At 48.7% G+C, this 14,091-nt stretch overlaps 1 protein-coding gene across 15 annotated transcripts in view; it reads left to right on the plus strand.

The window, feature by feature from the left end:
* The window catches only part of LOC131663141 (uncharacterized), a 121,347-nt gene that overhangs the window by 48,252 nt on the left and 59,004 nt on the right, over window positions 1-14,091 (plus strand). For all 15 annotated transcript variants that reach the window (XR_009301828.1, XR_009301829.1, XM_058933288.1 and 12 more), the window contains 5 exons: window positions 2,843-2,891; window positions 9,427-9,718; window positions 10,941-11,151; window positions 12,621-13,501; window positions 13,848-14,073. Coding sequence is in view for 13 of the 15 variants with exons in the window: in XM_058933288.1 (XP_058789271.1) it covers window positions 2,843-2,891; window positions 9,427-9,718; window positions 10,941-11,151; window positions 12,621-13,501; window positions 13,848-14,073 (1,659 nt within the window). In the remaining 2 variants the exon portion in view is untranslated. The remainder of the gene's footprint in view (window positions 1-2,842; window positions 2,892-9,426; window positions 9,719-10,940; window positions 11,152-12,620; window positions 13,502-13,847; window positions 14,074-14,091) is intronic.

Raw genomic sequence — 14,091 nt, forward strand, 5'->3', positions numbered from 1 at the left:
TCCGCTAGCAAATGAACAGTGGCGCTGAATTTCTATGCTCCGTTTATAAGTTGCGGCGCGTGTTTATTGTACCGACTGTTGAAGGGAAGTAAATTGCTCTACAGGATTGATTTCCATGCTTTACACTACATTCAAATGGTTGCAGTCAACAAAATCTCACGAGTGCCTCATTTCAGAGGATTTTCGTATAACTTTCAGTCGAAAGAATTGAAATGCCACGATAATTGCTGTCGATGAAAGGTGCATCCGAACGATGTTTAAAGCCGGCAAACGGGAAGCAAGGGGGTATAGGAAGGAAGCCGAGCGATGTTTAAACCGCGGAAAAGCTATTAGTCTTGAGAAGCTCGTCGACCCTAATACCATAATTAGCTTTCTTCATTCTGCAGACACATGCACACACGCATACTTCATCGCTTGCGTCGCGTTCATTAACCGAGGCGCTGAAGGCATAATACAGTTCTCTCTCGCTCGCTCGCGCCCAGCACACACATCGAGATAACGAGCGCAAACCACTTTGTGCTCTACATTTCACTCGCGCGCCATTAGAGAGGAGCAGCTCTTTAACGGTCGTCGACCAAACCTAACCCCCTGCAAGTGTCGTGCCATCAAGAGCCTTTCAGTTTTTTTCTTTGTTTTTTTCTTTATCATCGCTCTTTCCGCGTTCGATTGCGCGATTTTTCGGATACGACTGATGTGTCAAAACCGGCTACCACTCTCTGGAAATCGAAAAGTGATAAGGCAAATGTCGGTCACGCGCCCCCTTTCAGAAGCTTTTCAAAAGAGTTGCCAGAAGCATTGATGCTGATTTTCATTATCTGTGCGCGTTGCGTTTGATGTATCGGTGCGCGCGTGCATATTTTCAAAAGACCATTCAATACCACAGTACCTTTTTGCGTAGCTACCATTGACTGCGCCGGGATACCTGTCTGACCATGCCTGCAGATCGACTACTGAAGACGAGAATTATTTTCGTTTAAAGAACGCAACGCTGTCATTTGTCGCGCACCTGATGGAAACGCCACTTGTTATTACGTTCGATCCGACAGCCGTCGACGTTTTGGCTCCCTTCAAACTTTTCGATTCGTGACGTTTTCGGGCAGGCGACATCGCGCGTCGGTCGGCTTTTACATATAAAAATAATAACTATTGTTCGATCAAAGATGCTTACTATATTGGATATTTGAAAATCGAATCATAGCAATGACAAAGAAACAAAGTGAGAAACGAGCTCTTCGCTGATCTATTATCCAATCAAATATACCACTGCGATTTTTTTTAATTACATCTATAACGGTGGAAGCAAAAGCGCGTCCCGTTGTGGCTGATACTCGAGGTAATTCATTAGGCGGATGAATGATCGCGGCTCCCTAAGCGCAGCCCCACGCGCCGACCATTAAGCGCATATATCAGCCGGAAAGAACGCTTTTATCTCGCGAGCAAAAAATAACACACGCTAACTTATAGATTACGGAAAATCCGTTCGGCTGAGTTACGTAACTGCAAATCCGTTTTTAACGCTATATTTGTCGCAGTCGTCAATGGAAATGAGACGTTTAATATTTTACTCTATAACGGTTCGCGCACAACTCAGATGCTGACTACTCGTATTTTCATGTTTTTGAATAATTTATTGAGTTAAATTGAGTTATTATTTATACTCGATGAACTTTAATTTCAATAAGCAGGTCTTGCTAGGTGAAATTGATATTCAACTTTATGAACGGACCAATGAAAAAGGGAAATCTTATCCTGCCAATATTCCAAATTTTATTTCGAGCGTCTTAAAAGAGGCGTCTTCGAGCTCTCGTTCCCATTGTTCACTGATAACCAGGTCGATTCGTTCGGCTCCAAACTCCTCTCGAGCACGCAGCAAAGATCGTGGCAGCGCTGAAAAAACAAACAGACAAAAAAAATCAACTTTTATCCGAGAGGATTCCGAATCCCGGGCTTTGATCAAGCTGACTGCCAAGCGAAATCGAACTCTCTTTTCTGTTAGCCGATATTTCTCTCTATATACGTATATACTTAAGAGTACAAGTTAGTTGGCGTCAGCGGCAAGTTTAGCGCTCCGCGCTCCCGTAAAATCTATGCAAATTAACTGCCTGTCGCTCGGCTCCTTATTTTCTTCATTTTCTTATTCCGCTACGCGGCACGTAGCTCGTCTTCGCTCTTTGCGAGCTGACGCGTCCGTCGTTGCCCCGGCATCCCGACATTAGCAATTTTATGGGTCTTTGCGGAAGCACTCCGACACGACGTGGATGTACCTGTAGGTCGGCTGCTTCTCGTCAAATTTAATTTTTAATCTTGTTTCGCGGATAGTCGTAAAAATCCGCGTCAACGCGATTTGGATTGCGAGAAAAGGCAGGCCTCTTTGAGTCGCAATCCACAAGTTCGATCACTCGAGATTCCACTAGCTTGATCGTAAGATGCTTGTTAGAACGGAAGTGAGAGATGCGACGTGACCACTCGCGTTTATTTTCAATATCCGCTCTCTCTCTCTCTCTCTCTCTAAAGAATCTCTAGAGAGAGAGAGAGAGAGAGAGAGAGCAAGCAAGAGGCATATCTAGGATATTTGTCTCCTTACACAAGCTGCGATGTGCTTGGTATTTGCGCGCACAAGTCTGACTCCACCCGGGGAGGTCGCTGCTTGTCTTCGGAGAGCAACAACTGCTACGATTTATTTGCTCTGGGTGTCGAGCAAATATTTACTTTTGGCGCCAGGCCTTTCAAAGCTCGTCTGGTTCCTTTGTCGTTCTTTCGAGATATATTTCATTCGATATATTACGGTAGGCGGTGTGTTTGATGTGCAAGTGATCAAGTATTTTGTCGTTTGTTATTGCAGGCTTGACCAGCCGGTGACCAATTCAACCTCTTCAATGGACAGTAAAAAGGTAAGTTCATACTTTGGCAAAATATGACTTTTGCTAATTATTACGCACCGAATGATCGATTCGAAAACACTCCGGTAACACCAGGAGCGTAAGCTCGCGCACATCGAGAATCGGGCGCGAGGTGCATGACACGTATTGCAGACACTTTGTGCTCCGGGATCCCCGAAGGATGATTTTCGCGCAGGGACATCGAGAACAGAGCCACGCCCGCACGCGCCAAGAGATGTTATCGAGACAAGGTGGTGAAACGAGTGCTGTTCCATCCCGAACCCCGACGTGTCTCTTTTGTTTTTCGACTCCTTTCTTCCTTAGCCGCGAAAGACGCGCGCGCGTGTGTCAGTCCAGGTGTAACTGGGTCGCGTGCTTTTTCGCCTTTCTCTCGGCCGCCTGAATATTTTAAAGGCTCTTTCTCTCTTTCGCTCGCACTTGAGTGAATGCGCGCTTTCTTACTCCGAGAAAAATGCATCAGGGAATACGTCGGTATAGCGCTGCATCTTTTTTATTAGCAAATTTAAAGCGGCTTTTGCGCTCGTGTACCCACGGGATTACGTTGAGATTCGCTCGCGCGCGTGTACACAAACGGATCCGCGTCCGATCGAAATGAAAATTCTCGTATATCAAATCGGAGCGCGTGGATTATTTATTTGTTGGCGTACGATCGAAATCCGATTTATTTGAAACTCAATGTCAATTGCAATGGCGCCGACGCGTTGGGCAAACGCGCGCGTCCGAGAGCAGGTTAGGCATGGTGTAGTGCTTGAATTACAAGGGCAGTTCGTCGTGTCCCAGGAGATCTATACTCCAGGACAGTTACAAGTGCGCGCGAGATTGCGCGCTAATGCGATTCCTCGCGGTGGCAAGAGAGTATGCGGCAGCAGAGGATTTCGGCCCAGCTGCTGGCGCCGCGGCATGCGAAATTAGTTGGCCGTCTCTTGCAACTTGCACGTAATTCTCAGCTCTCTCTCTCTCTCTTTCTCTCTGTCTGCGAGAGCCAACTATTACTTGTTTTGCAGAGACAAGTCGTCCTGCATTTGTCGTGGTGGCGTCCAGAGGACCTCGTGACTGTTTTTCTCTTTCAATTGAACAATGCAGTCTTGCGTGAGCTCGTTTTGACGCTTTAGCTCCAACGTCGAATGAATAAAACATTCGGTTTGGAGGATCGCGCGGATGGCTTTTTGGAAGATTGGGCGTTGGCTGTGAGTGCAGTCAACAGGATGGTACATGACATACGATATAGCTAAAATTTGATTCGGCCGTAAGGATATGACATGAATTTTTAGTTAATGTAAATGCTAGATCGGCATTTTATTTAAAAAAGGAAAGCGTCCTTGAGAACAAACTGAGAACAAACAAAGCCTAGCTTCAATCAAGTAAAAGTTATAAAAGCGTTCTTATAATACGTTAAAAGCGTGTTAGTTAAATTAAAAAAGAAAAATGTTTGTTTTCCGCGATATCATAGCAAGGTGTCGCGTAATTTTCTGCCATTATCGAGCTATGCAAACTACCAGCCGCGTTTCGCTCGAGATTAACTGTTAAGATATAGTGAACTTTGAGTTTTTGGCTTGAATACTATATAAAAGAGAAATAGACAGAAAGAGCCCTCGGAGCAAAGAAAAGAAAAAAAGAAAAAGATTAAGACGGAGTAATCCCAGCGCGGATATTGCGCGCGGCGCGGCGGTGGGGCAAACTCGCTACCGAACTAAGAAGGATCTTGCATAATTCCGGACGGGTATTATGTTTCGAGTTGCGGAAGAGAGATTCGCGAGTTCGTTCGCCCGACTCTCTCGACAGCCTGCTGCTGAGCTTGCCTTGGTACTTTTTTAATATCGCCAACTCCGACCATCCTCACCGCTTGTGCATTCTAATTGTTCGGCAATTTGGCGACGCCACGCCACTTCTTCGCGGACGAGTGCCGCTCGTGACGGATTCAATTGAAGAGAGTGGCGATGGGAAAATCAAGGAAACGAATTGGCCGAGTATTAGCAATGAAAAAATTCCGGTTGGCACAAAGTTTCATGACGTTTTCGGTATATTCCAAAGTCTATTGTTCTCAACTTTTCTCCGAATAATTAAGTTTGGAAGTTGGGAAGAAACGTTTTCTAAGAAACGTACTGCTGCGAATGAAATGTTAATGTCACTTCGAACAGAGTACAGGTTGAGGATATTCTTAAATTTTTCATGGTCAACCTGCGAGCAAACAAATCTCACTTGCACTCCGTAGCAATGCTGAAGCATTTTAATAAATCAAATGATCTTTGTTTTCAAGTAGCTATCATTCTCCTTTTCCATTTGCATACCTTAGAGCTTCACCGCACAGAAATAAACGAGTCTTTATTCACGACAAACTTCAAGGCAAACTGTTTTTCAGAAAATACATTTGTGCTTGCGAAAAGCTCTCAAGGCAGAGTTTCAGGATCAAAGTCGAATATTCTCGTTTAACATGGAAACAAGGTTCTGTCGTTATGCTTGTAAGAGCTTCAAGTAGGTACGTTATGTTTCATTTGTCGGTCGTTAATACTGACGAAAAACAACTGTCCTTCGCTTGAAGTAAATACTTTAATAACTATATAGACGTTAATCGAAGAACAGGACACACGGCGGCAATAATCCGGATAATTATTGGATGGATCGACGCTCAATAGAACGTATTCACGCTCGGGGAGAATTTGGTGACAACAACATTGCCGACGAGAGACGCTTGCGCTTGTCGCGTGGCACACAAACCGGCGCTGTCTGCTTGCACCACTAGCCCGTAGCCAATTGATGTGCGCGGACCAGCCGCGACGACGGCTCGCTTCGCGTAAACAATATCCACGAGAAGAATAGCAGCGGCAACTGTGCTGATCGGTCAGCTTCGTGTCCAAATGATTTATGACTGTTAATCGCCGTACGTCGGATTGACAGTTTTCTAAAAGAAAACAAGAGATAGCCGTGCGCAGCTGCTGACACGCGCTGCCGGCAATTTGACCCATTTACGCCGTCGTGTCCTCTTCCAAATACATATAGCGACCAGCGAGCCGAGCGTCGCTTCTCGAAGATAGCGCTCGCGTAAACGCACGTACGCGGATGATACTCGCGGCACGTATAATCATACTTATGCAGGTGTGCGGAGCGCCCGGCACGGCCGAGTCGTCGAGGATTGAGGAGGCGATAGGAGGATGGGAGAGGAGCCGGACTCTGTCCATCGATATTCCGCGAACAATGGCACGAGCGGCGCTACGTGCACATACAGCCGTCGGGCGCGGTCCGAACGTCGCTGCTCTCTGCTCCCTCGCCGGGATAATTAACGAGCTGTTTTATGGGACTGACCTATCGGTATTAGATGATCTTTGCAGCTGTTCGTTTTTAAAGTTGTCAATTAAACGGGAATTCATTAACTCCTCGTTAGACGGCAAGCACGCGGCGGCTTATTGAAAGAATTCATCCACGCGAGCCACGCGCAAAGAGCTTGTTGGTCTGTAATTAGTCCGAGAGAGAGGATCGTCGCCTTTTCCCTTTTGAAAGCTTTTTTGAGAGCTGAGCTCCGTTTATTTTTTCAGCGGAACGCGCGCATCATTAATTAAGAGTCGCGCGCGCGCGATTATTTCTTTTCATCCAAGAGCTTTTAAGCTTGCACATATCATGCTCGGTCAAGGGAGTGTAAGCTTGACGCGATACCAATGAGAGAGGAATTTCTGGCTCGAGATCAAATGAAAAGACAATCGCGACAGCTACCGGTGCACTTTCCAAATTCACGTGTTTCGCTGACGTTTCACGACTTTGATGAATCATGAACATTACGGTATCGATGTCGATCGAGCTAATTGCATTAACTGTCAAGAATTTTACGTAAATGGCTCGCTGGCTTCCCGTCACGAGGTACTTATCTCGACGCTAGCGTGCTACGACACGCCGACCGGCCCGTCGCCCAGGGCTGTTGTCGCTGCGCTTAGACCACGGCGATACACGATGGATCCTTGGTTACGACGCCTCTTTGTCAAAAGTCCACTAGCCGTCGATCAGTTTTTGCGATGACTCGGCATCAAAACGGTCCGAGGAGCGACGATAGCACAGCAACGAAGACAGTACGATTGTTGTGCCTTCGGCTGCCGACTGGCCTATCCTGCATACCAATTTATTTCGAAACTCTCGTATCTGCCAATGGACTACATACACACGAACGCGGACGCGGCGTCACGGATTCAAAATGCTAACTTCTCCACGTTGTACGAGAAATTTAAAAAAGGTGTTTCGGCGGCGCGGCAACTTTGATGTTTATGAACGCGGGAAAAAGCAGGACCAATTTTTTTTTTGTTCGTCGAAAATGTCGAGAGCGCGGAAATCCGTGAGTGTGTCAATCCGCTCTTAGACCCGATTCTCCGAACCGCGAAACCGCAGCTGACAGTCAACGACCCTATATGCCTGCAAAAGCTTCGCTCGCAAGCTCTCCCCCCCCCTTCTTTTCTTTGCTTCGGAGCTGCTTTTAGAGAGGGTTCATTACTGTGTGTGACGTGTAGCGGGATGTCGTTACGTGCTTTCAGTTGACGTACGATGCGGCAGCATTGATTTTTCAGACCGAGAGGTTTGTCGAACCCTTGTCGCCGTAATTCCATTATCGTGCTCTGCATCCGGCAACAGGCGCGATTCGCGAATTCACGCCCAACTGCAAAGACGTCAAGGGGTCAACTATCTTGAGCGCGCGTTCATCGTGAATTTTACCACCTTGAATTTGTGGCTTTCGCCCCGCACAAATTCACGTCACGGCGTCCATAGCATCCTTTGCAACTGCGCTCAAAGCCTTTTATTGCCAGATTAATTTTGCTTATCAAGCGCAATCTCGGAAAGCTTGCTGCACCGCGCCGCTAGCAATTGATTCAGTCGGAGATTTAATCACCATTGCCGTGACTAGCGACGATTTATCAGATGCGCTTGTCAGGCGGTTTTTCCTTTCTAGCCGAAAATTTTCGACGAAAATCTCGCAAGCGCTCCCGTTTGGTTTTAATTCTCGCGCGTGCTCTCGAAGGCTCGCTGCTTTTTATCGCGACTCTCATTGCTATCGTGAACGTTTCCGGCAGGGTTATAAATTCAGCGTCGCGGCCGAGGGCACATCAACTTTCGAAGCGACGCAAGCACAGTTCTGGCGGCGACGGCTCAAGCGACTTTGCAGTGTTAACGGGCGAACAGCGGAACGTCACAGTATGCGGCGTGCGTGCACGCGTATATATCCTACACCCACGGCGATCGCGCGCACCTCCGCCGCCGGTGCATTGATGTAGATGAACAGCCAAGAGAGAGAGAGAGAGAGAGAGAGAGAGAGCGACGTTATAGCCATCGCGGTAGAATATCGATTTTGCAATAGACGAGCCCCCCCACGACCCATGCGGTTTCTACGCTGCACACGGCTGACCCATTATGAGTGAAGAAAACGTCTGGAGAGCGAGAGAAAGAGAGAGAGAGAGAGAATGTTTTAACGAGACCGATAGAGAAAATGATTTATTAGGGGTGTGGCGCAATTCTTTTCTTTCTCATGGCGAGTGAGAAATTGACGTGTCGATTTTTAGGTGTTTAATGACTTCTGGGAAGCACGATCGAACACAGGATTCTATAGTTTCAGCAAGCGCGTTGTTATTTTTTTTATCTCGATTTTTCGCTGTGCACGCTGCTGTATCTCGATATCCATTGCAACACTGCAGAGGAACGCGAATATATTAAAGTCGATCGATAAGTCACGAAGTATAACGAGGGGTATACAATCGATCATTGGATGTTCTTTGATCGGTCGCCGTTAATCGATTCGTATCCATCAATATTCAATTGCGCTGCTGCCTCAAGTGTTTATTGAGAGCAATGCGAATATTATGTAGCTGTGGGCCGCGGGACGATTATATCGAGTCGCTAATGTTTCAGCGAGGTAATTAATTAAAATGCACATGGGTATTCTTTTGTTTCCTCCAAGTAACGGAAATAACAAGAAAATTGGAAAAGTCATCGATTCGTGGAATCGATGAGAGGTGGATTTGTAAAAGTTGATGTAAAAGTTGAGTCCCATACTTGTCGGCTCTCGCTTGTTTTCACTGGCGATGTACGACAGCTGCGCACGGGCAACACCGAGGGCTTTTATTATTAAGAGCACGCGTCCTCTAATTCATCCTCTAGTCAGCTTCGAGCACCGCGAGAATTTAATATAAATCGATCGTGCGCGTGTACCAAAAGTGGAACGCGAGAGCGAGATCCGTCACTTGCCCGCGCCCCGTTGTTTACAACGATAAACGTGTTCCTGCATTTTTTGCAGCTACGCATGCAGTTTGTCAGTTTCTTGGCTGTAGTTCAATCTGTTGAGGTTTATGAGGTCGCGGGCAAGAGTTGATAATCTATGTTCTAGAGCGAAACTGCTTAGCTAGCCGACCGAGAAAATAATTACTTGGCGTCTCCCTCGAGGCTGAAAGGGATCCCCCCTTTCCGCAACCTCCGTCACCTGTCAATTTTTAGCCGAGACGCCATGCGATCGACATAACGATTTTTCCATTAGCAAGCTCAGACTCATCCATCGTTGCAGATTGTCCAAATGTCGGGGCCGATAACGACAACGGCGGCCCCGCAGCAGCCGCAACACCAGCAAGTGTCGCAGCAACCAGCGGCGAAAACTAAAGAGTCGGGAACCCCATCGATATCGGGGGTTCGACGACGCAGCGCCCCGACTCAAGGCTTGAGATCGCCCGCAGCCAAGAGGCCCGTGTCCGCACCCGTTGCCCTTCAAGGATGGCTGCACAAGCAAGGCTCCGAAGGACTTATGCTCTGGAAGAAACGATGGTTCGTTCTGTCCGAGTACTGCCTCTTCTACTACAAAGGTTGGTTTCGTTTTGGTTTTGGTTCCATCGACAGCACGCCGCGTGCAAGAGCCGTGCGAATGACAACTTGGATCAATTTTTTCGAATACATCCCGGTCGCCAAGCTTCGGCATCGTGTCCCTTTTGTTTATGTTCGCACGAGTGATTTTATCCTGCGTTCTTTCAAAAGATATCGTACTGGGATAGCGAAGCGTATAGTTGATTGAAAGTCGCCACTTTGACGCTCAATTCGAAAGATCGCAAGAGCCTTGTATCCAGCTCACGGTAGACGCTACCAACCCAACCTCGAAAGTACGCTACGCGTTAAAGGTATATAAAAGGCTGAAAGAGGGAGCGAGCCGCGGCATTAAAGGAAAATCAAGCTGCGCGGGAATTTAAATTAAGAGAGAGAAAGCGCAGAAGGATGCTGCGAAGGTATAAGGCAGGGGATTCACCTATGGAGAAACGAGTTTGGCGAGTAGTGCGCACAGGCGCGCACTCACGTGCGAATTCCACGCACGCACTTTTCTACCCTTGACTTGTCGCGCGCCCGCGCACCCTCGCATTACTCGCATTCTGACGCGAGAGGCCTTTTCGCGACTTTGATCGAGATGAAAAAATACGGCGGTCGAACGAGGCCTCTTTCTCTTTTTTTTACTCGGCGAATGTCGCCGCGACAACTTTCTTTGCGGCAGCCCTTTTGCGCCACTTGGCGGGATTCCGTCGGAATTGTTCCGCGCGCGAGCGGGAAAAACGAAGGCGACGCGAAGCACCGTGGCGCAGTTTTAACCTAGGCACTCGCGCGCGTCGGCGTCTCGACATTTGTCGGGATAGTCGCGCGTCGACGCGTAGCCGAGCCAAAGCATCGTCTCCTTCGGCACATCCGCTTATTGGCGTTAAAGAGGTACGGAGTGTGCTCGATGAGCGGCGCTTTCGACGCTGATTAGAGGGCGAGCAGCCGATCGCACTCCACTCGAGAAGCCATCGGTGGTGCTTTCGAAGCACGCCGTCTTTGCGGCTCGATAAGCGCGTCGGCCCGCGGACTCGGTGCTAAAACGAGCACCGATTCGCCTCGGTGATCGAACTCTCGCGCAGTTTGCCGGACAAACACGCGGTCGGCAGTGCCGACTGCTGCCGCGCACCATTTGTATCTGGACGAAGCGACGCTCGACGACAAGGGACGCCTGCAAGCGACTCGGGGGCCGATCGAGAGCTAATTTGTCTCGTGCCTGTCCGTTCGCAGGTCCGGAGGAGGAGAAGCTTCTGGGCTCGATCCTGCTCCCGTCGTACCGCATCACGGTGTGCAGGCCCGAGGACAAGATCAACAAGAAGTTCGCCTTCAAAGCCGAGCACGCCAACATGCGGACGTACCACTTTGCCGCCGACACTCGCGAGGCTATGAACCAGTGGGTGAACGCCTTGACGCTCGCCTCGCTATTGCAGGACCCCAATCCGTGAGTACACGCCGCTCGTTCGACTGCGTCGACGAGTTTTCTTGCGGAAAATCATTCGACTCGCTGGCCTGCTGCCCTGGGCGTCGCCGATGCGAACGTCATCGAACGGCTTTCAGCGACTCGCAAACGCGCAGCGAGTCGCGCGTCGATGGAGATTAACGCGTTTCGCGCGGAGTCGCGCGATCAGCGAAATTCGGAGGCGCGCGCCAGTCGCTCGCTCGCAACGCTATCGGCGGCGCAAAGCCGTCGCGCGCATTCGCGTCGCGGACACTGCAACGTCGGCTCGAAACGTTATTACTTCGGTTGAATTTTACGCCGAGCCCGTGACTGCCGGAGAGTTCTCGTGATCGTTTACCGAAGTGCACGCGTAATTTACAGACGGTGAGAGACCGATCGCGCTTTTACGCACGCGTACGGCAAATTTCTTTCGTTGTTTTTTTCGCCCGACCAATCGATACGGCAAAACCAAGCGACGATACAGACTTACTTTTAACCGCGACAGCCGGTCCTTTTCATTTAACCGAAGCAGCAGTAAGACCCGAACGCCTGCTAATTTTTTAAATATCGTGAAACACAGCGAGCTAAATATTGGGATGAGCGCGTAAAACCGCATAATTTTTACTTATTTCAGCTTCCGGTCCGTTTCTTCGCTTGTTTCCCCTTTATCACTTGGCCTCTAGTCTTCTCTCTAAAGTTACTTCCGGCATTTGCGTACGCGACAGCTCGCCAGCGCGAACTATATATTCATTTAAACCGTCGAAATGTATTTGGACGCTGTGCGGGGCGCGCAACTTTGTAATCCAAGTGCAACTGTACCAACTCGTTAGTTAGTTAGTTTTGATCCTCCAGGAGCGGCCGGAAAAAAAATTTTTTTTTTTTTTCAATTAAAGCCCTCCTGGGATCTCGGATTTATACCGGTGCAAGTCCGATGCTCGAACTAATCAATTAATAAGACCGCGCATCGACGAGTTCGTGCGCGCGTTTCAACTTATTCATGAAAATACGGGGGAAAAGTTGTAGCAGCGAACTGCCTGCAAATTGAATTTTGAAATACTTGTAAATCACGGTTTGCAAAGTTGCGAGTCTAGTTCCTGCGCGGCGCCGCCGGGAGACAACGAAATAATACAGATGGATTTGATTCGATTTCCTTGTACCGAGAAATATTTTCATCTGCTGGTCAATTTATCCGATCGACAGTCTCTAACCGGAAGTTCGTCGAGATAAAGTGTATTGTAAAAGAATGAGTTGCAGAAAAAATGTAATTGTGAATTATCGTTAAAAAAACGATGACGTTGATGACGTTACCGAATCCAGCTCCAGACCTAAATAACATTTGTTTGACGTCCAATTATAAACCGTTATTCGAGATATCTAAATAGCTGAGATTTTGAAAAAGACCGACAGATATTGTTATCCTTGAGTGTATTTAAGTTGAATAAGAAGTTCTAAAGATTGTATTTTCTGAACAGGGGAGGAGGAGAAATAGTGCTAGCAGGAGAAGGCGAAAACGGCGAACGAAGCGCACGACCGAGCGTCTCGTCGATCTCGTCGACGATGAACCAGAGCGCGGACGACAGCGACTCGGGTTTCCACGGTTTCCAATCGCGCGACGAGCCATCGAACAACAACTCCAGCCCGAACAGCGTGAACACAGGCTCGTTTCCCGGCAGCAGCGGCAACAGCAACAACAACAACGGCAACAACAATGACACACAGCCGCAGCCCATGGTCAACGGCTGGATGCAGCACCACCAGCAACATCAGCAGCCGCAGCCGCAACAGCAACAACCGTACAACCCGCAACAACAACCGGTCTTCTACCCACAACGACCGCGCAACTACGGCCAGCCGGTTTACGCCAATGCGCCGCCCAAACCGCGAAGGATGAGCGACAATCCTTCGCCGTCGCCGGACGGGCGCTTGTCGAGCAAGAGTCCTCTGTCGATGGAGTACGTGGACGCGAGAACGCCGAATCCCGTTTACGGCGTGCAACGACTCACGTCCGCGCAGCAGCAGAATCTCCGCACCGACAAATCGGGCCTGAACTACGGATTCGCGCAGCCGTCCGAAAGACGAACTCCCGACACTTACGGCAGGAGTAGCGCCAAGCCAAACGCCAGAAGGCAGGTGAACGGGGCCGACTACGAGGATGTCTACGCCGCACCACCGCCGCAATTGTATCAGAGGCCAGCCGGTCCAGTCGGCTACACGAAAGGATCCGCGCCCACGCCAATTACCGTTCCCGTATATGCGCAGCAGCAGCAGCAGCAGCAACAGCCGCCACCGCCGCCAACAGCGGCAGCACAGGTGCACCCGCAGTACTACGTCGTTACGGGGCCTGTGACTAATGGTACGTTCAACGGCACGTTTTATAGCCGCTTATTTGTCTTGCGATGGGAGGCTTAATCCGTTATGAAAGCGCTTAGCAGCTGCTCTACTCCCCCCCCTCTCTCTCTCTGAATGTACGGATTTAACGATGAGTAAACGGAGTGATTTTGCAAGAGAATTAGATTCTTCCGTGAATGTTGGTAAAACGGTTCTTGTCGACCAACAGAATTTTGTTCTGTTTCACCTCGAAACTTATTCTTTATCAAGAGTTTAATTATAAAGTACGATTGCACCACGGGTAGCTTTTTACTTTTTTTTAATCCACTGTTGTGCAATACTAAGTAGATATGTTTATATTTTCGTTGCAGCTGTAACGGTGATGAGGCAACAGCAACAGCCGAAGTCACAGCAACCGCCAAGGCCCCACAGCGCTGACTTTTTAGAATACGAGGCGACTCGGAGTCCACAAACGCTCACGCAGCCTGGCAATATACCCAACCAGACGAGATGTCCGCAGCGACCAAAATCTAGTCTGGATATCATTAATCCGTCGGACGTTGCCGTTGGTGACAATTACTTCTACTCGGAAGAGAGGTAGATTTTCAAAGGATG

This window comes from Phymastichus coffea, unplaced genomic scaffold (assembly GCF_024137745.1).
Source record: "Phymastichus coffea isolate CEN01 unplaced genomic scaffold, Cenicafe_Pcof_1.1 PCOF00031, whole genome shotgun sequence".
Classification (NCBI taxonomy): domain Eukaryota; kingdom Metazoa; phylum Arthropoda; class Insecta; order Hymenoptera; family Eulophidae; genus Phymastichus; species Phymastichus coffea.